This window comes from Schistocerca gregaria, chromosome 4 (genome assembly GCF_023897955.1).
Source record: "Schistocerca gregaria isolate iqSchGreg1 chromosome 4, iqSchGreg1.2, whole genome shotgun sequence".
Lineage (NCBI taxonomy): Eukaryota > Metazoa > Arthropoda > Insecta > Orthoptera > Acrididae > Schistocerca > Schistocerca gregaria.
Window position 1 is genome coordinate 562,836,768 of NC_064923.1, and position 27,130 is coordinate 562,863,897.

Sequence of the window (27,130 nt, forward strand, 5' to 3'; positions counted from 1 at the left end):
TGGATGACACACCATGAAGCGTACTACATCATCTTTTGTTGGTGGTCCAACACCAGCACTCTCTAAGCGGGCAAGGTCTAATTTCAATGCGAAGAAGTATGATACCAAATAGTTCCCCTCCCTGGCCACACTATGGGAAGAAGGCAAGGCTAAGGATAAGGATGGTAGTGAACCTTATTTGTCCCGATACCTCATATATATATGAGCTGATGGGGAATCTTCATGGGAGCATTTAGAGGGCAAGTTTTGGGAGGTGGAGAGATTGTCCAAAATGCGATCCAGGTCAGTCTTGATAAAAACAGCATCCTCTACCCAGTCAGAGGCATTACTCACCTGTGACCATCTGGGGGATGTTTGTTTCCATCACACCCCATAAGAGCTTAAATATGGTTCAGGGTATTACATTACTGGACATTAAAATTCGTACACCAAGAATAAATGCAGATGAAAAACAGGTATTCATTGGACAAATATACTAGCACTGACATGATTACATTTTCACACAATTTGAGTGCATAGATCCTGAGAAATCAGTACCGAGAACAACCACCTCTGGCCGTAATAATGGCCTTTATACGCCTCGGCACTGAGTCAAACAGAGCTTGGATGATGTGTACAGGTACAGCTGCCCATGCAGCTTCAACACGATACCACAGTTCATCAAGAGTACTGACTGGTGTATTGTGACGAGCCAGTTGCTCGGCCACCATTGACCATACGTTTTCAATTGGTGAGAGATCTGGAGAATTTGCTGGCCAGGGCAGCAGTCGAACATTTTCTGTATCCAGAAAGGCCCTTACAGGACCTGCAACATGCGGTCTTGCATTATCCTGCTGAAATGCAGGGTTTTGCAGGGATCAAATGAAGGATAGAGCCACAGGTCGTAACACATCTGAAATGTAATGTCCACTGTTCAAAGTGCCGTCAATGCGAACAAGAGATGACCCAGACGTGTAACCAATGGCACCCCATCCCATCACGCCGGGTGATACACTGGTATGGTGATGACGAGTAACGCTTCCAATGTGCGTTCACCCCGATGTCGCCAAACATGGATGCGACCATCATGATGCTGTAAACATAATATGTATTCATCCGAAAAAATGACGTTTTTCCATTCGTGCACCCAGGTTTGTCGTTGAGTACACCATCGCAGGCGCTCCTGTCTGTGATGCAGTGTCAAAGGTATCCTCAGCCATGGTCTCTGAGCTGATATTCCTTGCTGCCACAACCATCGTCAAACTGTTCGTGCAGATGGTTGTTGTCTTGCAAACGTCCCCATCTGTTGACGCAGGGTTTGAGACATGGCTACACAATCTGTTACTGCCATGTGGATAAGATGCCTGTCATCTTGACTACTAGTAATACAAGGCCATTGGGATCCAGCAGGGCGTTCGGTATTACCCTCCTGAACCCGCCGAATCCATATTCTGCTAAAAGTCATTGGATCTCGATCCACGCGAGCAGCAATGTCATGATACGATAAACCCCAATTGCAATAGGCTACAATCCGACCTTTATCAAAGTTGGAAACGTGATGGTACGCATTTCTCCTCCTTACACGAGGCATTACAACAACGTTTCACCAGGCAACGCTGTCAACTGCTGTTTGTGTATGAGAAATCGTTTGGAACCTTTCCTGATGTCATGACGTTGTAGGTGTCACCACTGGTGTCAACCTTGTGTGAATGCTCTGAAAAGCTAATCATTTGCATATCACAGTATCTTCTTCCTGTCGGTTAAATTTCATATCTGTAGCACGTCATCTTCGTGGTGTAGCAATTTTAATGGCCAATAGTGTATATTCCACAGGGACATTCTTGTGCAGTCTGATGATGAGCAGTGCGCCAATTTGGAACGGCGAGGTGTTCAATTCGTCCGGCGTGTTCATTGGAGTCTGTGGGATAATCATTTTGCCACCAGTGATTTCATTTTGGTGATACATTGCCTGAGAAGGTCAAGGTGATGGTCTACCATGTGACGTCAAGCCCTATAGCCCTATATGCCTACCCTGATGTGCTGCTTTAAGTGCTGGAAGTTCGGCCTTAAGTCTTCCCGCTGTACTTTCAGCCTCACACGTCGAGATTGAAGGTGCCCATCACATCCCAATACTCCATGTGTGTCAACTGCGTGGAGCATCATTCACCTTGCTCGCCAGACTGCAGGATTTTACAGAAAGAGAGGAAAACTATGGAATACAAGACCCTGGACCGACTGACCTACACTGAGGCTAAGAGGAAATTTGAGAGGCTACATCCTGTGCCTATGACATCATCTTATGCCACCACTACCTGAACAATAATAGCCATATCACTATCGCCAATTCCCGTCAGTTCTCAGAGCCGTAAGACTCCACCTGCCTCCTTGACGGTGGTAGGCCTATCCCTGTTGCTCCTGCACCGCGTACTTTCGGAGCAACTCCCCCCCCCCCCCCCCACCCCACCCCACCCCCCCCCTCCTCCCCCCAATCATCGGTGACATTGGTCCCCACTTCACAGCTGGAGAAGTGTATGTCTTCTTTGGCTCCTTTTGCTAGGAAGTGGTCCCTTGGGTAACTCCCTTCCCAGGTTCATACCAGTAGTAAAGCAGACACTTGCCAGTGGTTGTAGCATCTACACGTAGTTGGTCATAGTGCTTCACAGTCCTCCTCAGTCCCCGAGACTGAATCAGTCAATCCCTCCTAGCCAGAAAAACCTAAGGAGCAGCAAGAGAAACCAAAAAACAAAAAGACCCTCATGCACAACATCGCTACCTACAAGCTCTGCGCCTGAGGGTTAAGTGGAGATTCTAGTGTCTGCTGAGGACCTAGATATCTCTGGATCTTCAGACACAATGGATATTGATCGCACAAATACTCGGTCAGTGGCAGGAGGTGACCCTAAGGCGTAACCTGCCTCCGTGAGTGTTTCATGCGTTCCCTGCCTCCTAATAACATAATCCTCCAGTAGAATTGCAGTGTTTTTTTTTTTTTTTTTCCCCTCCGCCTAGCCGAGCTAAGGCAACTGTTACGCTTTACACCTGCTTTCTGCATTGCCCCCCAGGAAACTTGGTTCCTGGCAATGCAAAGCCCTGCCCTTCGCAGCTGTAAGGGATATTACAAGAACCATAGTGAATATAATAGTATCAGGTGGAGTTTGTGTCTGTCCTGAACTCGGTATGTAGTGAACCTGTGCCCCTCCAAACTGTTCTTGAAGCTGTGGCTGTCAGGATAAGGACAACCCAGGAAAGAACTGTCTGCAACGTATATCTTCCTCCAGATGGAGCAGTAGCACTGAACAAATTGGCTGCCCTGATTCATCAACTCCCTAAACCTTTCCTACTTTTGCAGATTTTAACACCCATAACCCCCTTGTGGGTGGGTACCATGCTTACTGGCAGAGGTAGAGATGTCAAAAATTTACTGTCTCAGTTTGACCTGTGCCTCCTAGATGCTGAGGCCACCAAACACTTAAGTGTCACTCATGGTACTTACTCAGCTATTTATTTATCACTCTGCAGCCCAGGACTTCTCCCATCTGTCAACCGGAGATCCCACGTTGACTTGTGTGGTAGTGACCACTTCCCCAGCTTCCTGTCACTCCCCTGGCATCATGCCCATGGACACCTACCCAGATGGGCTTCAAGCAAGGCAGACTGGAAGCTTTAACCTCTTCCGTCACGGTTTAATCTCCTCCCATGGTAACATCGATGTGATGGCTGAGTGAGCCGCCAGGACAATCATTTCTGCAGCGGAAAATGTGATTCTTTGTTCCTTAGGGTGCCTCCGGTGAAAGACAGTACCTTGGTGGTCGCCGGAAATTGCTGAGGCCATTAGAGATCGTAGGCGGGCTCTACAGTGACACAAATGGCACCCGTCCCTAGAGCATCTAATAGCTTTTAAACGGCTCCGTGCCCGCATTCGCCAGCTTATAAAAAGATGGGAAGGGAGTGCTGGGGCCGGTTTATCTCAAGCATTGGGTGCCATACATCACCTTCCCAAGTCTGGACGAAGATCAGACATGTTTTTGGGTATTAGACCCCAACAGGTGACCCTGGCGTTAACATAAATTGCATGTTATCTACCAATGCAAACACGATTGCTGAGCAATTTGCTGAGCACTATGCTCAAGCCTCTACATCGGAGAATTATCCCCTGGCCTTAAGCGCACTCAAACAGCAGATGGAAGGGAAGGTCCTTTGTTCACTACACACCACAGTTAACCCTCTCCCATCCAACTACAAGCGACATTTCCTCACCATCTTCAACCGGATCTGGTGCGATGGCGTCTTTCCATAGCAGTGGCAGGAGAGCACCATCATTCCTGTGCTCAAACCCAGTAAAAACACGCTCGATGTGGATAGCTATCAGCACATCAGCCTCACCAATGTTCTTTGTAAGCTGCTAGAATATACGGTGAACTTGTGGTTGTGTTGGCTCCTAGAGTCACATGGCCTACAGACTCCATTCCTGAGCGGTTTCCACCAGAGTCACTCTACCGCTGATAATCTTGTGTCCCTCGAGTTCGCCATACGCACAGCCTTTTTCAGATCCAGCACCTGGATGCCATCCTTTTTGCCCTATGGAAAGCTTACAACATGTTCTGGCAACACCATACCCTTGACTCATTATATGAGTGGGGTCTCTGGGACCCACTCCCAATTTTTATCCAAAATTTCCTGTCGCTCCGTACTTTCCGTGCCAAAGTTGGTGCCTCCCATAGCCCCCCCACATCCAGGAGAATAGGGTCCTGCAGGATTCCATATTGACTATCTCTCTATTTTTAGTGGCCATTAATGGTCTAGGAGCAGCTGTAGGGCCATTGGTATCACCTTCTCTGTATGCAAACAACTTCTGCATTTCCTACTGCTCCTCTAGTACTGGTGTTGCAGAGCGGTACCTACAGGGAGCCATCCACAAGGCACAGTCATGGGCTCTAGCTCACGGCTTCCAGGTTTCAGCCGCAAAGTTGTGTGTCATGCACTTCTGTCAGCATCATACTGTTCATCCTGAACCAGAACTTTACCCTAATGATGATCCACTCACTGTAGCGGAGACATACGGAGACATATTGATTCTTAGGACTGGTTTTCAAAGTAGAATTGATTTGGCTCTCTCATCTTTGTCAGCTTAAGTGGAAGTGCTGGCAGCACCTCAGTGCTCTCTGCTGTCTGAGAAACACCAACTTCGATGCAGATCCGCTCTATGCTGCTGCAGCTCTACAGAGCCTTTGTTCAATTGACTGTGGGAGTCTGATTTATGGTTCGGCGGTGCCCTCAGTGTTGCGTTTACTCAACCCAGAGCACCACCGTGGCGTTTGACTAGTGACGGGAGCTTTTAGGACAAATCCAGTGACCAGCGTCCTGATGGAGGCCACAGGCATTGAACTTGCTGACAGGCTAGCCAAACAGGATACGCGGAAACCACTTACCGAGATCAGCATTCCTGTAACTGACCTGCTTTCCTTATTACGCCGCAAGGTTTTTTGGGTTTGGGAGATGGAATGGCAAAACAGTATGCACAGCAAACTGCATGCTATTAAGGAGACTATGAATGTGTGGAAGTCCTCCATGAGTGGACTCTGTGGTTCTCTGCTGGCTCCGTGTTGGCCACTCTTGGGTCACCCACGGCTATCTCCTGTGCCTTGAAGACCCACCTCAGTGTCGGTGTGACGCCCGGTTGACAGTGGCCCATATTCTGTTGTTGCGCTGTCCTACTTTGGCTGCCGTGCGGTAAAATCTTCGGTTACCGGACTCGTTGCCATTAATTTTAGCTGACAGTGCCTCAATGGCTAATCTAGTTTTATGTTTTGTTCGTGAGGGTGTGTTTTATTATTCTCTTTAAGTTTTAGTGCGTATCCTTTGTCCCTCTGTGTCCTCCACCCTAGTGCTTTCAGGCTGGAGGTTTTAATGTGTTTCAGAGTGGCTGGCTTCTCCTTCCCTTTTTATTCTCATGGTCAGCCAGCCATGGTAATCTGCTTTCTTGTTTTAATCTCTTCTACCTGTTTTTGCATCTCTTTGTGGTTTTCTTGTCCTGTTTAGTTCCTTGTAGTGTTTGTGGCCTTTCTGTTGTGCTTGTGGTTTTTCCTTACTTTCGGTATTGTGCTGTATGAGGTGTGATTGGAAAGTTTTAAGAATGGATCAGCTACTGCATACTGGTTTGGCGGGCAGGTACACGGAGGTTAGGGAGTGTGTCATTGCCTTGTCCTTGAATGCCCTCATGACAGGAAATTTCATTTTCTTTATTCAGTTCGTTGTGACAGCTGGTTGAGTGCGGGTCTGTTAGGGCTTGTTGCCAGATTCTGCCTGAGTGAAAATGGACATAAAAATGGAGCAAAGAGTTTATTTGAAATTTTGTTTTAAAACAAGAAATCAGCTTCTGAGACTTAAGAACTATTGAAAACAGCTTTTGGAGATAATTGTATGAGCCAGTCAAATGTTTTTGGCTGGTTCAACAGATTTCAAAATGGCCATGAACATTTGAAGATGAACCACAGTCCGTCTATCCTTCCATCTCAAAAACGAATGAAAATCTTGTGAAAGTTCATGACTTACTGCACTCTGATCATTGACTTACAATTAGATAGATGGCTGATGAACTTAATTTAAGTTTATATGCTGTTAAGTCAACTTTAACTGAAGATCTGAACATGCCTCGAGTGTCCCTAAAATTCATTCCAAAAGTGTTGTCAAGTGACCAGAGACCAGAGGCACTTGAAGTGTGCCAAGAACTGATTAATCAGGCTAAAAATGACTCAGTTTTTTTAAACAGGGTAATTATAGGTGACGAATCATGGATATATGGATATGATACTGAAACTGAAGTGCAGTGTTCGCAGTGGAAGACCCCAGATACACCATGGCCGAAAAAAAAAAGACTCGGCAAAGTTGGTTGATGGTGAAGACAATGTTAGTGATTTTTTTTCAATTCTACTGGTATTGTGCATAATGAATTCACTCCTGGGGGACAGACAATTAACAAAGAATACTACAAATGTGTCCTCGAGTGTTTGCGTGAATAGGTGCGAAAGAAAAGACCTACATTATAGAAAGACAGGAGTTGGGTGCTAAGCCGTGACAATGCTCAGGCTCATTGTGTCTTCTCCATTGTTGAATTTTTGACCAAATTCAAAATTCCTGTGCTTCCATAGCTGCCATATTCACCTGATTTGGCCCCTGCAGATTTCTACCTGTTTCCTAAACTGAAATTTTCACTGAAAGTGAAACAATTAGACTTGATTGAAGATGTCCAGGCAAATACAGAGAGCATTCTTAACCACTCCAGGAAAAAAATTTCCAGAATGTTTCCAAAAGTGGAAACACCATTGGAGTCAGTGTGTTCAGTCAGAAGGGGACTATTTTGAAATAGATGCATCACAGTAGCGTGTAAGTACTACCATTGTACAATTACAAGCCCATTCTTAAAACTTTCCAATCATACCTTGTACATCTCATTTGTTTTATTCTTTCCATTGTGGGACTGTTTTAACAGGAACAAGGGACTGATGACAAAGCAGTTTGGTCCCTTTGATGCAGTTGTTTGACCAGCATTCATATATAACATTATAAGATCATGCCACCTATGCTAGGATGAGTAAAAATAGTTTTGTCTCTAAACCTTGAGAGTTATTTGACATAATTGAGTGAGTGGAAGGTGATGCAAATTCACTGTGTTGGCACTCATCGATTGCTGTACACTTGTTTGCCAGCTATGCTAGGACTCGAACTACTTCCAAAATGCAACATTTCTTTCCTCAATGCCTACAGCAGTCACTGCAGCAGGAGGTGAGTTTCCTGAGCCAGGCATTGACAGAGGAACGCTTCCGCAGTGAGCGTCTGGAGGAGCAAGTCAACGACCTCACTGAGCTGCACCAGAATGAAGTGGAGAACCTGAAACAGGCACTGGCTGACATGGAGGAGAAGGTGCAATACCAGAGTGAAGAACGACTCCGTGACATCCACGACATGCTAGACAGCTGCCAAACAAAGGTAGGTTGATGTGCTGATGATGGCCATTGTATGTTCTGCTATTAGACTACACTGACTCCACACTGGAACTGGTTTGTGTTCCTGATTTTATATATTATTTATTTTTCTGTTAATGAGATATCTTTTTCTGGAATCCAGAAAATTTTTAGCTCTTCGAAAGGCCAGTGTATCTTAAGAAAATTCAATCATTTTTCTATTACTTTTGTTTGTCTTACTTGTACGTACTGTATAACATAAATTACAATTGGTGAAACACAGATGTGTGTGTTTATTGTGTGAAGTACTATGGACACTGACTTCAACCTGATCACAAATCACTAGTTGGACAACATGGAAACCGAAGAGAGAGTTAATTAAAACAAGCAATGCTGAGTAAAAGGCAAGACTCCCCTTAAATCACAAACCACAAAAACAATAGCAACAGACCAGAGTTACTCTAGAGGCTTCTTACCATGTAATTTCCCCAATGCTTGCAGGTTGGACTCGCACATGCAGCACACTCGTAACAGAGTTGTCTCCTTTTGACCCAACAAGGGCTACAAATTGATATTTAGTGTACTGTAGTTCTCCTGTGTAATCATTTATTCACAAACTACAGTTGTGGTGATTGAATTAGAGATGAAGACAGAAATCACATTTGAGCCAGAGTTGTTCTGCTGCCATAGCCAATCGAATAGTTTGGCCTGCCATGTCATCTACCCCATACTGACTATTCACACAGCAGTTAGTCATGAGTTGGGTGAGCCATTTGATATGGGCTCATTCCGTCACTGTGGGTGCTCTCTACATGAAACATACCAGAGGCACCAAGTTTCTCATGTCTTGCAGTGTTGAGATTGAATTGCTGGTATGTTGATTTGAAGAAAACTTCTGTCACTCAAGTTGACTACTGTGAGCAACAGTGCATTGGTGAGAGGACTCACCATCAACTTTGGTTAATGGAGCAAATAGATTGTGAATTTAATGTGAGGTGAGAAGAGCCACTGTGAGCAGTCTTACCATTCACGACGACCTCCTTGTTATGTTTTGCAAAAACAGACATAATGTCTTATGGGATAACAGCAATCAGTGATTTTATAATGTTACTTATTCATATGACCGGTTTCGGTTCATTCAGAACCATCTTCAGATCTGATATTTCAGTTACAGGAGTAACCCGTCCAAATCCAGCGATTTTCACATGCTACTGAAATATCAGATCTGAAGATGGTTCTGAATGAACCGAAACCAGTCATATGAATAAAAAAAATTGTAATCAAGACTGTTTTTAAGTTTCCTTGTTATGTGTTGAACAAGCAACAAACTGACACACAACTCTCACAGTACATCACTCTATATGGAGAATAATATGACTTTGGGCTGACAGGCTGTGGTACATATTGTTACCTGACAATGGCAGAGTTCAAGTACATAAAAAACCATGTGAAGCTATGCAACGTGCTTGCCAACAGGGCATCATTCAGGCAGACGGTGAGAAAATTTAAAGAATCATCATTTGAAGCTGACTGCTGTACGATCCTGTTGCTGCCAAGACACATTTTGCCTAAGGACAACGGACATGAGAAAAATTAAGGCTTGTACAGAGGTACAGAGACAATTGTTTTTCACACACTCTCTATGCGAGTGGAATAGGGAGGGAGAAGACTAGTAGTGCTACAAAGTACCCTCGGCCACACGCCATAATTGAGTGAGCAACACCCCGCTCCAAACTCGCTGCCAGTGTCCATGCTATTACTGTAGAGGGTCACTCTTTGTTTTCTAAGGTTGGTTCAAGGTTCCACGCCCAACTCAGTTTTAGGCCACTATCTTGGTTGGTTACACCACCTTGAACCCGAATTTCAATGGCCTCTTTGATTTTACAGCCCAGAAGGAGGAAGACTGCCTAAGTAGTTTGGTGTTGTAACAGTATGGTCAGCTACAGCTGGTTTAATTCAGTGTGGCATCTACATTCACAAAACCTCTGCCCAGTGTTTGTTTTGCACCACTGGCAGAGGATTTGTTTGACCTATGGTTTTTTAAGGCCTAGCCTTTACTGGATGTAGTACCATATTTACTCGAATCTAAGCCGCACCTGAAAAAAAGAGACTCGAAATAAAGGCAAAAAAAATTTCCCACATCTAAGCCGCACCTGAAATTTGAGACTCGAAATTCAAGGTAGAGAATAGTTTTAGGCCGCACCTCCAAATTGAAACAAAGTTGGTCCATTGTAATATGAGACACAATTTAGGTCGAATGAATGACGATACAGCTACAGTAGTTTGGTGCGAGTTGTAAGCTTAGCAGTTAAGCTTTACCAGGTAGCCATTGCTATGCGTCAGGCGCTCCGTCCATATTTATGCGGGTACCCTTCCTTTTTCACGTGCTTCGTCTGGTATGAATCGATTGCTTATTTTGCTTTGATCTGATAAGTGCCGTTTTCTTTGTTATAGGTGTTTACGTCACTCTAAGTTGAAAATGCATTACTGTACTGTGTCATGCATTGTTTGTCACACTCTGATACTGCTTGTTTACGGCCTGTCGCCGCTCGCGGCATGACTTGCTTTTGTGTGCGCTACCGCCGCTTACAATTGAGAGAGAGAGAGAGAGAGAGAGAGAGAGAGAGAGAGAGAGAGAGAGAGAGAGAGGGGGGGGGGGGGGGGGAATCATCTCATTAGCGAAACAATGGCAAGAGGCTGCTATTTGTTGTTACTTACACTGCTGCTTTCTTTGATAATGATCAACAAGAACCAAATAATAGACTGCGTTTGATAGAACATGATCTGAACGAGAGTTAGGCTAATATTTTTCTCCGTTTGAAAATCTTTGCAGCCGCTTCTTTAGTACATCTAATTCTGCACAGAAATTAGAGTCGTCTTAGATTTAAAAATCTAGTCAGTTGCTGTGCTTCATTTCTGACTGTATCACTATTAGGCATAAGAATAATAGGAATATAAACATGACACGATACGTATATTCTTCCGCATTTGCTGTTGTCTCACTCTAGTTTCGTAGTTTATTTGGCAGACAGGATTTAAATGAGATAGCAGCAAACATGAAAGAATACATGGCAAATTGTTTATATTCGTATTATTCTTATGGTGAAGAGAATACTGTACATGATTCACATTTCATCAGGTTCCTATTAGCAACCATCTCTTCTCACAGGTAGGAAAAAATTCAAAACATAGAGTTGGCCATATTGACAAACATCCCAAACAGTCTTGCCAGTCAGATTTTCGTAGTACATTGAAATGCTGCTACATTCGAAGATGAACAATACGGAATTGGTATTTACTTCATTGGATATTGTATGAAAATGCAGTGGTCGAAACTCGGGGCGCAGAAAAAAAGCTCGTCTTCCACTTATATTTGACGCAGAGGGTTTTGGCGCCAGTATTTATCTTTGTGCCTACAAAGCATGCCTGTGTAGCGCTACATATATTCGTCGGCAGAAGTTAATTGTGGCGGCACTTACCAACATTTTTCAGAACCTCCGCTTGCTTTGCACTCGATTCTAAGCCGCAGGCGGTTTTTTGGATTACAAAAACTGGAAAAAAAAAGTGCGGCTTAGATTCGGGTAAATACGGTAGTGTAAAGGTTTCAGGTGTGGATGAAATATACTTTTAACATTATGTTGCTCCACGATTCTGTCAACTTTTGAGGTATTGCAGACTAACAGGATGCATTCTAGCGATTGATGCTGTTCTTTTCCTTCCAGCAGTTTTGTAGGTGCAGCCTGTCTAAATGCATACTTTATCTGGTTGCTCCTATATTCATTTCTTCAAAATGTCATCTACAGATACTTCAGCTCCGTTGGAAGGCTGTCTTGGTCACAGATGGATTGTGACCTCTGAACAAGTGTGCAGAAAAGCCTACATGCTGAGAATTGTGGTAACTGCTGGAGGCATGTAGGTAAAGATCAGTGTATGCAGTTTCACTCCAACATATGGTTTACCAGGGAGGTGGAACAGCATGGTCCCCTCCCATTCCTTGATGTCCTGGTGAAACGAAAACCAGGTAGCAAGCTGAGACATGGTGTGCTCATAAAACCTACACACACTTATCTGTATCTACATGCCATCAAAATTAGGATTCAAGATGGTCTAATCAACAAAGATAGAGGCCCACAACTGAGTCGTGCATGGAACTGTGCACTGACCCTAGAAATGAAAAGTATTCACAGTGAAGTCAGTACCTGACAGTAAGTCAGCACCTGACAGTGATATGGCAGACACTGGAGGCCAGAGTTTGGAAACGGACACAAGAACTTTATTGTGTGTATTTTTGTGTGAATATTTGGGACTGTTCTTGTCAGTAACTATACCTTAATGTAACAGGTATAGAACAAATATTAAACTAACATCAGTACCAACTATCTCCTCAACTGATGGACAATTCACTGTAAGTGGAAGGTGTAGCTTTGTGATCAGGAATTGTGTTTTACAAGGTTATATGATCTGTTGTTAGTGTTTAAAAAGAATAAGGCACAAAAAGGAAGTTTTTTGAAATGCCACATGACATGATTCAAGTGGGCAGAAGGGAAATTAACTTTGAGTGTGTTGTGTGTGCATTGTTTTGTGACAAACATAGAAAATCCCATTTAGAATCTAATGATCTACACTATTTATAAATTAAAAGCTAGAGGGTTGTTTACTATTCTTAACAAAGCAAATACTTCTTTTCCAGAAAATTAATTACTGAATATTTAAATTTTGCTAATTCTTAGTTGATGTGCAAGATAAAAGCAATCCTCCTAGATAACTGCAGTGTCAAGGACTGTAAGGTTCTTATGGTCAAAAAAAGATTATTATTACCACCAATCCCAGCAATACCTTCTGTGGCCTGGCACATGACATAAGGCATCCAAAACACTCTCCTGTTGCTAAATTGCAATGGATACCATTGCTCTTGATACGCATTATATGATTAGCGATGTAACAACTATACTGTGTGCAAGAAATTAAAAATAGAAATATGCTGTGGTGCCTATACAGTGGCAATAACTCAAGAAAAACAAGAGAATGAATTCCTCTCTGTAGAGTTCACAAATGATTGAGCTGATGCTGAGGTGAATGGACTGCAGTTGTCACCTTTTTACTTGGTCATTCGATGTCTTCTATCCTTTCAGGGTGTGTCATGAAAAACTAATCTCTGTAGCTTTGTGAGGTCATTATGAAAGTTAAACACCCTGTTTTCTTCCTCCTCTCTCTCTCTCTCTCTCTCTCTCTCTCTCTCTCTCTCTCTCTCTCTCTCTCTCTCAGGAAGTAACAGTTTTCTATCTTCAAAGGCCTCTTTTGCTCCAGTCATCTGTTCTTAAATTTCTGTCTTCCATCGCTTCCTGTCTGTATTTTTCCCATTTTAGCTCTGGCCTTTGTCTCCCCCTCCTTCCAAGTTGCTTCCTTTGCTGTCTTCTGTTTGCACACCAGACTTTTGGCCAAATGACTGAATAGAAGCCTCTGATACATGTAGCAATTTTACATAGAACCAGAATTTTCTCTAGTTCTTCAGGAGGTTTTTACTAATGTATGATGGTAGCAGCTGTATGCTTTGCACAGAGCTTTTTCTGTTTTTTTCTTTTCTTTGTAAGTTATTTTTGCACAGAGATCTTTGCGTAGTTGACTTAATCATCTTTTGTCTGTGTGCGTCTCTGTGTTCTCTTTTGAACTGAAAATACAATAATATCTGTTTTCTCAGAATTTTTATTTTTTTATTAAACAGATGTTTATATTTTCCCACCTGCGCATTGCAAATGTTTTGACTTTTGAGTGAAATGCCCAGTCGATGTGCTGTTGTTTTCACTTCAATTCTACCAACAGTGAGAGGTGTTTAGTTCTCGGGGTGTTGTAAAATCCCGGGATTCGTCTCGTCGCTGTGCAGCCTATGAAAAGGATTGCGGAAGACTCCCAAATAAATTCCAAAGCACAGTGCAGTTTTAACACCAATATATTTCCAGGACTCCGGTGTCAGAGCCTGGTGAACTGTACTGGTTACATCACATGTACCCAAAATTGACATCAAATGACACAGAGTTCACAACAATCAACAAACGAGTGAGCCTACAATACACTTGCTCGCAACCCTAGCCAAAAAACGAGTGCCCCAAGGCGCCTGCGTGACCTCTATTTATACTTTCGTTAACAAATTACCTACAATGAAAATTACAATTTTATGTAAAATCACAATTAAAAGTTAAATCGAATATGAGATACACATTGCTAAAAATTTACAATCTCAGTGCTGAACAAGGTGAACCTATTTTCAATTTAGTTCAGAGTTACTATAACGTTTTCTGACTAATTATGTTACAGGTAGCAATTACATTTCTAAATTTGATTATAACAAATCAACTAGTGCCTGAATTTTAGTGCTAACATATATCGGAGATTCAATTAACATGCTTTATTTATATGTTCTATTTAATTTGCTGTAGTAATTTTATGATGATAGGTTTACTGGTACATCCTGACCATGTGCTACATTTCTTTCGATTAGTTACAGTATGAATTTCACATTTATATTGTGTTTTTCACATAAGAACAATGTTAATCAGCAAAACATCATTTTCGAATTATATGTATACTGAAATAGTGGTTATTTTTGTGTGTAATTTGGAAACAGGTCACTTTACAATCGGGCAATTAGGACTGGTGATTATCTTGAATGCTCTCTGAGGGGTTCTGATAGGGCAATGAGATACAGTAATATTTCAGTCTCTGTGTTCTCTTTTGGACTGAAAATACAATAATATCTGTTTTCTCAGAATTTTTTTTTTTTTTATTAAACCACAGTGGGCCTTTTGTGTCCTTAATTCACTTACTCAGCACTTACTTCTCCAGGACACAATTTACAACCACTTTAAATTTGGTCGATAATTCCTGTATGTGCATTCATATTGGAGCTGAAAGATATCTGTTCATTGTCAAAGTAGCATGCTAACAGTGCTTATCTGCTCTTCCCAAAACAAAGATTCTCCTAGTCTTCTTTATGTATTTATTAACCTTAATAGCCATTGTGACTATATTGTTATTGCTAATCCCTCTCTCTTTGTCGATAAGGTCAATAAGGTCAGGCCTGTTTGAAGCTACAATTTCTAAAATATTTCTGTTGCATGTGCATTGTCGCAGTAATTAGTAAATACAATGTTTGGAGAAAGCATTCAGAACTTCTTTGAATAATAAATTAGCAAGCTGTCAAGTCAGTCAGACATATGATGCATGTATGCAGGCCTACTAGCTACCACTCACTGGTTAGCCATCACATATAAACATCTCCCACAGTTAATCCTTCGTGTATTGTATTAAATCTTTCTCCTGTTCCAAGGGAGTAGCTATTTCGTGTGACTTGCATTGTCTATTGTCCAATACTGAGTTGTACAGTTTCTTGTTTTTTTTTTCTTTTTTTTCCCATTTATGTTTGCAGCTTTTTTTTATAGGAAGTGCAGTCACCTTTGAACTCAGTTCTTCATTTCTCAATTGTTTGAACAAAGTAAGTTTCCCTATAAACCATCATCAACTTTTGATGAATTTCTATTGACAAATAACTATTGAAAATAAATAATTTTTTATGACTACTAGTAGTATTCCAGTTTATCCAGTTGAATGAAAGACATTACATAGCAGTTTTAAGAATCTAAATAAGCACAGCTGTCGAACAGATAAAGCTGACAATTTATATTGGTGCATACCATGTGTTAACATTTCATTGTCAAAATTTCATTTACTTTTAATATAGCACATCCTGTGATAATATTCTGGAACAGTCATTGTTTTGGGGCATGGGACTTTGTGTAAGTGAGCATTGTGTATGTTGCAAGCTGTGGAAAAACAAATGGTAAAGATGTGTGGTGACTGGTATCAATTGTTGATGCAAGTGCTAGACTGGGCCATGATAGTGCCCTCCTTTCCATATTACAACTACTGGTGGAGATTTCTGTTTTAAAAACAGAACCAGGTGGCTATTATGGTCAAAAAACTTACTGTATGAATAAGAACTGCAACTGCAGCTGGTACCAAAATAGGAGAAATGTACTAAAATATTTTACAGATTCTTTGAAGAAATCTTTGTACCTTAACAACTTCTTTTTGAAAATAAATAAATGTATGTTGCTTGTTGTTACACACTAATATTTGACCTTATCCAAACACCAGTATAAGATTATCTCTTTCTAACATATTTTCCTACAGATCTCAAAGATGGAACACCAGCAGCAACAGCAACAGCAATATGTGACACTCGAAGGACTGGACAACTCAAATGCTCGGGCACTTGCAGTGAAGCTTATCAATGTACTGCTGACTGTCTTGCAGGTCATTCTCCTTCTGGTTGCAACAGCTGCTGGCATTGTCATGCCATTCTTGCGCACACGGTGTGTAATCAGTAACGTCATTATACAGACGCCTGATAAACTTAAGTTTAAGCTAAAAGTGTAGAACTTGAAAGGAGAGAGATCATATTACAATTCAGAGAAGTTTTTGGTGATAGTTACAGAACTTTTTGTCTTCTACAGTTTTTCTCCGCATAAAAATAAGAGGAAGTGACACATCTGAGTTTGTTCCCTTAATTAATATGCTGGAGCCATCAGTGAGCATCACAATTTCTAAACTGTCCATTAGAGGCATTTGAAGATTATTTATGTATGTTAAGAACAGAAGCAGACTTGGTACCTTCCTTAGTGGAGTGTTATATGTTACATTCCTCCATTCAGGGTTTAATGAGACTGCCTATGATCTGAGAAGCATAACCCCTCATTTAAATTCTTTGAATAAATAAATACATACATTTTATTTATATCAATTGCGCTTGGGACACTTATCACTCATAACAATATATTCAGTTATAATTTATCATTTTCCTTCATAGAATATTTGTTGTTCCCAATGTATTGCCACAAAGCGTAGAAGGATAACGGAAAGAATATCACATTTATTACTGAATGTCTTAGCCTGAATATGGAATGAAATTGATAAAAAGCCTAAATAGTACTAACTGGTCCCATATCTGAATAAAACTGTTTCAAATTGAGATGTATATCATTAGCTACCATTAAGAAATTTTCTTCCGGCATTACCAACTTAGGTAAAATGTACTTTTGGGCCATAGATCCATAGTGACAAGAATCCTAAGGATGTAGAGCACATGATAACAGTAATACATATCACACATTTATGAGAAAAGAGACATAATAATGTTACTTACACATTAAATAAAACACTGTGTTGAATTCCTTGGGAATCCAGGTGGTTAACAAGTTAAAATGGAATCAACACGCAGATGCACTAACCAGGAAGCATAGTGCAGCACACTCTGCCTGTGCAAGTATATAAGTGTATTAGTTCATTTTGCATATTTTTGGTCTGTGGTTTTACGGAATTATGTTCTGAAAGAAAGCGTCTAAAGCAATGAAATATTTATTCAATATAAATGGGGAGTAAGAATATTAGATAGTTTAAAATATAAAATATTATTTTTGACTGTGCGCTCAGCAGCCATTTATGCAAATATATAAGTGTAACAGTCAGCCAACTGGTTGCAAACAACTTTTTTTAAAAACATATTGACAGGTTTTGATAGCTCTAAGACTACCTTTATCAGAATGGTAAAAGTGACATGAACTCACATGACAACTTTTAAATTTTCGGCAACAGTGCTATTGTGAAAAGACATGGGTTTGTTCCATGAGTCAAGAATATAGGTCATAAAAAAAAAGACAGTCAGTTATCAGAGTGATACAATCATAGTTGCAAGTGGTGGCACAAGTTAACTGCTGTAGCTGGCTAAGACTGGCACATACACAGTGCAAGAGGCATCAGACTAAACAACCATTTTATTAGATAACCATATTAAATAACCATACATCTTGCAGAGGTTTCCTTAAGGATCATGGAATTCTTACTAAAATTTATCCTTCCTTTATAGTTATGAAATGGAAAGAAATAGTGCATGAATATTCTGCTTTAGCACAGTCTAATTGCAGTCAGGAATATCTTATTATCTCTCATAATTATCATATGATTACAGTGCTCAGATTTATGCGAAAAATTACCAAATGGCTATGAGAAATGTCTTAACAGTAATGTAATACATAGTCACTTGAAATCAAAAATCAAAGCTTGAAATTGTGTGAGATAAGTTGAAGAAGACAACATGCAGTTCTGCAGGTAGTGTAAAATAGTTCTGATCAATTCATTTTTGTAGCCCATGAGAACACTTAGTCTGCATTATAATTAGTCTGTCTTCTCTATCTAGGCATCCTCTTCAGACGCTTCGTCACACACACACACACACACACACACACACACACACACACACACACAGAGAGAGAGAGAGAGAGAGAGAGAGAGAGAGAGAGAGAGAGAGAGAGAGTGAGTTCATAGAGTGACTAGCTGAATCCTCCAACCTGTATCTGGCAGAGTGGCTGTTTGAGCTGGGCATGGTTGGGCAAACAACTCACATGTGAGCAGTCTGGGAACTGGGCTGTAGACTAGGAAAAGTGCCTACAGGCAGGGATGGGAAAATGCCTTACTAACATGATAGAATGAGACACTGATGTGGTGCAGGAGGGTTGCCCAACAGGAAGCTTACCCACCTTTGCCCGCAAATACTAGCTTCTTCCTGTCTTCGTATCTACTAAAACTTACATCTATTCGAGAATGCTTACTGTAGTCAAGCTTTCATCTCCCTATATACAATTTTTACCCATACTCTTACTTTTACCAATTGACTTACTTGAGGCTTCCAGAAGTGTCCTATCAACTAATCCCTTCGTGTAGTGAAGATGTGCCATAAATTTCTTTCCTATTTGATTCTGTACCTCTTCATTAGTTGTCTGGTGTAGTCTTAAACATTCTTCCTTGGTGATACATTTCAAAATGCCTCTGTTCTCTTTTTGCTTGAACTGTTTATCAGCTCTGTTTCACTACCTTAAAAAGTGACTCAAAGACAAATGCCTTCAGAAAAGACTTCCAGGCACTTGCATATCTCTTTTACATAAGCTCCTTTCTTGTTGTTGACAATCTGCATTACATATGCTCTTCCCATTGTATCATCAATTATTTCGCTACCCAAATAGCAAAAATCATCAGTGCTTTTCATATCTAAATGTTGCTTGATTCAATTCTACCATATTCATTACAAATGTTTAATTTTTACTGATGTTCATCTTATAACATCTTTCAAACATATGATCCATTCCATTCACCTGATGACCAGGTCTTTTAGGACTCGTAGACACCACAATTATCATCGCTGCAAACAATGTATTGCTGCTCAGTGTTATTACACACATTATTGAAGTACTGATGTTTTACCAAACTCCAACACTGTTTATTTTAGTTAAAAGTAGGTTGTCAGTTTTCTTTGTGATGTGCCCTGTGCTTAAGATTTGGCAAGTGTCAGCACATCCATAATACATCTTTTGAATTATTATTAACAATGGAAGAACTAAAGGTAGCATTTCCTTTATAGTTGTCCCAGGACTGCAGTGTTTTCTGTTTTTGTTTGTAAACTCTGAGGAATAACATTGTCCAAGAGCTTAGAGATTATTTCAGTTTTGTTTTTGTGCATATGTCACTCCTCAGTAATACAATGAATGGTAACATCACTTCTCCTATTGCTTTGTTTCCTCACAATTTTGCAGTAGCTTTTGAGTTGTCATTACTTTGTGATTATACCTCAATTTAAAGAAACCAGTGTACAAGATCTGTTCAGAAAATTCTGGTTCTTTGTCCATAAAATTTTTCTGTGCTAACCTTCTGCTTATCGTGCATGGTACCCTTCGAAATACTCTTCTCCCCAGTTGATACAGTGCTCCCATCGCTGTTTCGATGTCCGGAAGCAGTCTTCGTATGCCTCTTGCTGGATGATGCAAAGTGCCGTTTGTGAATTTTCTTTTATCTTTTCTGTTGTTGCAAGCCTTCATCCTTTCAATGGTGTTTTCAATTTTTGAAGTAAAAAAAGTCCGCTGCAGCCATGTCTGGAGGGTACGATGAATGAGGCAGCACAGTGATTTCAGTTTTTGTGCAATAGTCTTGCACCAATGGGGATGAATGTGCAGGTGTGTTATCGTGATGCAAGAGCCATGAATTGTCTCGCCGCATTTCAGGCCATTTCCTTCTCACATTTTCTTGCAGGTGTTGCAATATGTCCCAATAGTAACATTGATTAATAGTTTGTCCCTGTTGCACGAATTCATGATGAACTAATCCTGCGAAGTCAAAACCATCAGCAAGTCTTTGACACTTGACCTGAGCTGATGAGCTGCTTTTGGTCTTGGAGAATGTTTCCAAACCCATTGTGAAGATCGAATCTTGGAACATCATAACTGTAGACCCACGACTCGTCACCAGTTATGATTCTCTTAAGGACTCTCTTATTCTGATTTACACGACCCAAAAGCTCTTCGCAGATTGCGAGGCAAAAGTCTTTCTGGTCTTGACTCACGAGCCATGGGACGAACTTGGTAGCAACACTATGTATTCCTAGATGCTGTGCCATGATTTCATGACATGATCCATCTGAGATGTCCAAATTCATCCGCAATCTCTTGGACAGTCAGTCTTCAATTGGCATGCACAATTTTGTTGACTTTCCTGACATGGGCATCCTCTGTAGATGTCGAAGGATGTCCTGAACAAGGGTCTTCTTTAACTTCAGTCCCCATGGCTTCAGCACTCATCACTGTAGGCTTCCTGCGTCATTTGGTGGTATCTGTCAGGGTTTTCTTTGAGTTTCATTCAAAATTTAATGCAGACATGTTACACTTCTAAATCTGCGACCTCGAAATTTGCAAATTGTGTGACACAATGCTTTACTCAATACAGTACTGACCATTAACTAAAAGACATGAAACAATGAAACTTCTGGCAGTTACACATTAAACACAGGTGTGTGCTGGGATGCCAAATGCATTTCGCTCCAGCACACCATCGGTGTGAAATTATGCACGTTCCAGAAAATGTTTGAAGAAACCACCTTTTGGTATGATAAAAGGGTGCTTGTTATTTGAATGATGATGATCTGTGACAGGAACAATTCATGTATTGATTATATTGTGTTAAAAGCTATTTTCTGCTAGTGGTTTTTTTTAAAAGTCCTGTTGCTGATATACACAACATTGGTGACAAAATCGATGTTCTTGTTACTTCCATACAAAGTATTTTTTGTGCTCCAGAACAAGACAAATGGGGTTGATATTTCTTTTCTCTGTTCTTTCAGTTTACGCATCCTGACAACAATTATTTTAGTTGGTGGAGTGGTGTTCGTACTGAAGCAGTGGCCAGAACTAAGGGATGTCGGTAGCCATCTGATACGTCACTGGAAAGAAGCTTTGTCTGTGAAATAGGAGATTTAAAGTAAGTGCAGTTTCAATTAATGGCAGTATACAATTACATTATAACACCAATGAATATGACAACCAATGAAATACACACTTACGAGTGAAAACATTATTACCAACATGCTGAATAGCATGTTGATCATCTGCAAAATGCAGTATTCAGTCTGACATGGATTTAACAAATTGTTGGTAGGTTTCCAGATGTATGTTGCACTGAATGTCTACACAGAGATCATGCAATTCCTGTAAATTACAGGCCAATGGTTTGTTGGTGCAGAGCTGGTGCTCAAAAGTAAATGTGTTCCATTGGGTTCAGATCAGATAAGTTATGCAGCCAAGACATCAGCATGTTCACTATCGCGCTCCTCAAGCTGCTGGAGCATGCTTCCAGTGGCGTGACATGGACCATTATCCAGCTGGAAGGTGCTGTCATCATTGGTGGGAACATGAAGTATAAAGGGATTCAGGTGGTTCACAGTGTCCACAGCTGTCTTGGTGTGTTCAGTTACTACTTCAGGTCCCATGGAAGCTCAAGTATATATCCTTCATAGCATAATTTTGTCTCCACCATGTTGGGTTCTTGGCACAGTGAATGTTTTGAGCAGCTGTTCACATGGATGACAATGTATCTGGTCATGACCATTGATCGGGTGTAACATGAAACTTGCTTGACCCAACCACGCATCATGTTTCCTGCTGTACAACTGGGCAAGTGCCCAGCCTTGTTCTACAATGATGGGTGAATGTTCAACACATTGTCAGTAACTCATGCTTTCACTATCCTTCAGCCACTTTCCATTGATGCTTATGAACAGTAGCTCATGAACAGATGACCAGCTTTTTTTGTTTCGCAGATCTCATTCCCAAGACACTGGGCCATCACAGTGTGTCAGTGGATTTTCTGATTTGTGGTCCATATCATTGCTAAAATGATTCCTCATTCATCTCTGCTCCTGATTCCTCATTCGTCTCTGCTCCACTTATATACATTCTTTACCACATCATGTGCCTGCAACGAAACCTGCCAGTCCAGTCGGCAGGTGCTTACGAAAGGGGAGTGCATAAGGAAAGGTCTGAATTTATGAGTGTTTAGTATGTGGTGTGAAGGTAATCAGTAGCATATAAAAAACTGAAAAGTTTTGACCATTTTTTCTCTATAATTTCCTTCTGTTGCATTTTTGTAGATCTTAAATTTTTTTAGTTTTCACTTGTTCAGTGGACTGTTTCAACACATACCACAGTATATAGCTTGAAAGAAATGACAAAATTCTCAAATTATCAGAAAAACTTCAAAATGGACTGGTTTTTAGTATTACTGTTTTAATTTTATAATTTAAAAAAAATTGTAAATGCTTTTTAATAGACAAAACTTTATCAACCCAAAGAAGCTGTATGCGTTGGACCATTGAATGACCTGTTGGCCCAGTGTCCGTAAGAGAACCTTATTGATTAGTACTGTCCACCATCCTGCCATCTTCCTCCACCTCCACCTCAACCTGAGCTGCTGTTGAAAACAGATACCTGCACATCGTATTTTGGTCCTATCGCTACACCTTGGACAGTACTTCTGCACCTATATACTTGGAAAGAACTTCATTTTAAATGGGCGGAGTATTAGAAACTGCACATTAAGTGCATCAAAGAAATGATTTACAACTACATTTGAACAGTGCCAAGAAAGCACATCTGTACTCCCAGAACATTATCAAAATAAAAGACAAAATGTATGTGTGGGAATTCCACAAATTCATGGCTGAAGCATACTTCACTATTTGTCATACTGAAAAATTGTGATGGGACATCTGTTCAGGCACAACTGTAAAGCAGGTCCTAATAACAGTGATGAAAAATTATGGGAGGCTGACTGATGGTCATGATGTACGTGGACCATGTGCAAAGGCACTTTAGATGCAATACCTTAGTAGTGGTTTAATATATTATTATTGGTTAGTTGATTAAAAATATTCTTTATTTATTTATTACAAGGTGTACAATTTTGCTTTCGCCATTTTTTCCCCAACATTTGAGGCTTTAATGAAACAAATTGGTTACACATGTGTCATTCAAAGTATTTTCCATTGCTTGCCACTACTTTCTTCCATCTTTTGGGCAGTTTATGAAACACGCGTCGAAAAAATAGTTCATCTTTTGAAACGATCCATGAACCGATCCAATTTGTGACTTCTTCATGAGATAAGAGGTGTTGTCAGCCAGGCCATGCGCTATTAATCTGAACAGGTGGTATTCAGAGGGAGCAATGTCTGGAGAGTGCGGCGGGTGGGGTAGGACTTCCCATTTCAATGTTTCCAAGTACATTTTGACCCCTTTTGCAACTTGAGGTCGAGCATTGTCATGCTGCAAAATCACTTTATTGTGCCTCTCATTGTATTGTGACCATTTGTCTTTTAACGCTCTGCTCAAATGCATTAATTGCGTTCGATAACGAGCACCTGTGATTGTTTCACTTGGTTGTAACAGCTCACCGTACATGACGCTGAGCTGGTCCCACCAAATGCAGAACATGATCTTGGAGCCATGAATATTCGATTTGGCCACTGACGTGGAAGCATGGCTGGGATGTCCCCGTGATTTTTTGCGTTTAGGATTTTTGTAATGAACCCATTTTTCGTCCCCAGTAACAATGTGATGAAGAAATCCCTTCTATTTTTGCTTCTGAAGCAACTGTTCAAAAACACACAAATGTCGTTCAACGTCTCTTGGTTTCAGCTCACACCAGACCCAAGTTCCTTCTTTCTGAATCATGCCCATAGCCTTGAGACATTTTGAAATGGCCACTAATCGTGCCAATTCTTCTTGAATCCTCACTCAACAATGTCTCCAATTCTGCATCTTTGAAAACATTCTCTCTTCCATCACTATGCCAGTCTACGACTTTAAAATCACCGTTCTTGAAGTGTTGAAACAACTCATGATACTTTCTTTCACTAATAGTGTCCTTACCATATGTACTTGAGAGCATTTGATGAAACTCAGCCGCTGTTTTCTTCATATTGAAACAAAACAGTAACACCTCCTGCAAATGACGAGAGTTAGGCTCGTAAACTGACATTTTCAATCAAGAACAACTTCATGTTGCAGACACAAATCGACTAATGTTTGAATGAAGTTATGTTGACCGAGGTCCAAGCTAACTGCCTGACATCTGTGATCTGTTTCTTTTGACCACTACTTACCGTTGTCACCACCTATTGGCAAATGGGGGAAGCATATTCTTTATGCGTGCTTTTATTTTAATTATTGGTTTTAGTTGGTTTAGCTTAATTCCTCATTTCCTTTTATCTTTACTCTCCTTAAAAACCTGGGAAATATAAATATTTCGTTTCAAACACTTCAGGAGAACAAGAGATGTATTCTGCAATGGTGATCTCGCAGAAATTCCTCGTTGTTATCTGCTGCGCCTGAAATCTCTAAAGCCTTTACTCACCAGGCAGATCGTTCAGCACAACTGTGTGCTATGTTGTTTTATGAGTCTGGAAGATAGGTCCAAAGATTTAGTAAGTTAAAATTTATTAATTCGGAAGTAATTTCTCAACGAATTCTGACTGTGAAAAATGCAGGTTCACACTATCTTTCCAAACTTCACCTCCGAGCGATTTACATCTTGTAATATCTGTACCATGATAATTAACTAATTTTGGTATGGAGATATACGTGCCTTGAATACTTGATGTTATTTACTGGATTTTATTTTGTTCAAAATACTATTTGAACATTCACTATATACCGTAATGGCGTCTCTCAACAATACACACCCTCCCCTCCTCTCACACGTCCGATCTCTCCATTTCCTTCTCAATGAGTCCATAAAACAAATCTTTCGTTCCTTAAGACACAGAGATGCGTTCATAGCATGGGACATCTGATTCTTGCAGTCAGTATATGCCGTTCACCACAATTTCAATTCATCACATCCAAATTAGAGTTTTGGACACATTGGTACACCATAGTGGGTATTCATTACCGAAGTACCAAAACAATCATGCCATGATTTACTGCACTTGTCCACAAAATAAGTCTTCTCTAGAACAACAATTGGTCTCTCAATTATTTTTCTTTTATCTAGTGGCACCAACAAATGGAACTTCATCTTAATACTGATGACTGAAATGCCAGCAGAGGCATTGTGGTTAAGCAGAAAATAAAACATCTGTGACGATAATGAACAACATTATATCAGAGTCTGTTGGTGTTGATAGTTTTATCTTCACTGCTGAAAATGCAGATATCATGGTATTTGTGACAGCATTAGCCTCTTCTCAGAATATCTGTTTCCAGAAGAGTGGGAGGGGTAACTTCCCCAGTGAGTTGCACTTTTCAACATACTTCATCTCATGCACCAAATGCTTAAATAAGTTGTTACCTGAACGCTCCTTTTATGTACAGTGAATGTTGCCTACTGAATATTCAGTCACTGTTAAGTATTATTAATCAGGGTCTGACTAGTCTGTACCCTGAACCTGTGTACCTTCTTCCTCCAACTAAACTCAGAATTTGCCTCCTTACAGGCTGCAGATAAAGCTGTTCTCATTCACACCACCACATTAATAAGAAGTGAGATTCAATTCACCTTCTTTTATCATCTTCAGAATTACAACTCGGTACATGATAAATGGGGACAACCACTAACTCGTATACTGCCTCTTTTTACTAAATACATAACAGATCTGATATTCAACTTGTTAATTAACAATTACAATACATTTATTATCTTTAACATTCCATGTTCTTAGATTTCATGGAAAGCTTTCTTCCACACCACTTGCTCCATGGAACTCGTATCTCCACCTCAGCAGGTAGGGTTGTCTGACAGCTACCAACTTCTGTACAGTCACTGGAGTGTTAGCTTTGGGATCAGCCACCTACAATTTGGAACACCTTCCAACATTGGGTGCTCACCACTTATCGATTACTCTGTCTTGAACATCTTTTCTCTGACATTTGTATTTAAGAATGTGATACCTCCATTCAGTATGTATCCTTGCACTAAGAGAAAAGATGTCTTGAACACACATTCATCTTTAATTATTATGCAAGCGTTACATAATTACACACAATAACGTCACTATCGCTTCCAGGTTTTTCATTGCGGTAAGTGTTTCTTTGTGGTTGGTTTTATCATTAACACATATTTCGTTACACATTATCACAAAAATCTCTTTCTGTCTTGGAGAAGATAAATATTATATATAATTCTAGAATCAACCATCAGAGCACTCTGTGATTACATTGCATCCTCAGAAACAGGAAAATTACTTAACTTAAATAATTCCTTTTAATCAGTCAATAGGAAATGCTCTCTTATTCACGGCCTCTATCCTTGTGCAAATAATAATACTCTACAACATTTCTCAACACTGCCCTTCCAGGGGTCAAGTACTGTTTCCTCTAAATTCATAGCCTCGCCAACCTTTTTTTTTCTTCTTTTCTTTTCTTTTACCATAAAGTAGTTGGGGTCCACCCTTCCTTGGGTCCACCCAAAACTCGTATAAGTTCCCTTCTCTGTGGTAACTTTTCCATAAACTCCCATCAAGTGCAAAACACAGCTTCTTCACTATTGTTTTGAGTGCTCCAGAACTTCTCCCTGCTGATTTACTTTTTCCTCTCTGTACATCCCCTACCAGACTCTTACAGACTCCTGATTTTATCAGGACAGTTGTCCTGCCTGATGGTTCTACCTGTCGCTACTCTCCTCCAAAACCATTTACTCTACATCTTAGCTTGTCACTCTTGCCTTTGGATTATTCTGAAAGCTGGCCCCTTTATTCCTTCCCTCGAAGAAAGAAAAAAAAAAGACAAAACTAACTCCTAAAAAGAACAATCTATGTGGTGCTA

General features: G+C 40.5%; 1 protein-coding gene across 4 annotated transcripts in view; it reads left to right on the forward strand.

Annotated features, from left to right (window-relative positions):
- LOC126268154 (transmembrane and coiled-coil domains protein 2) overlaps window positions 1–27,130 on the forward strand; it is a 201,442-nt gene that overhangs the window by 164,563 nt on the left and 9,749 nt on the right. For 3 of the 4 annotated variants that reach the window (XM_049973700.1, XM_049973696.1, XM_049973699.1), the window contains 3 exons: window positions 7,744–7,965; window positions 16,128–16,309; window positions 21,157–21,293. In XM_049973700.1, the coding sequence (XP_049829657.1) occupies window positions 7,744–7,965; window positions 16,128–16,309; window positions 21,157–21,283 (531 nt within the window). In that variant the 3' untranslated portion in view covers window positions 21,284–21,293. The remainder of the gene's footprint in view (window positions 1–7,743; window positions 7,966–16,127; window positions 16,310–21,156; window positions 21,294–27,130) is intronic. The other variant, XM_049973697.1, reaches the window with a different exon arrangement.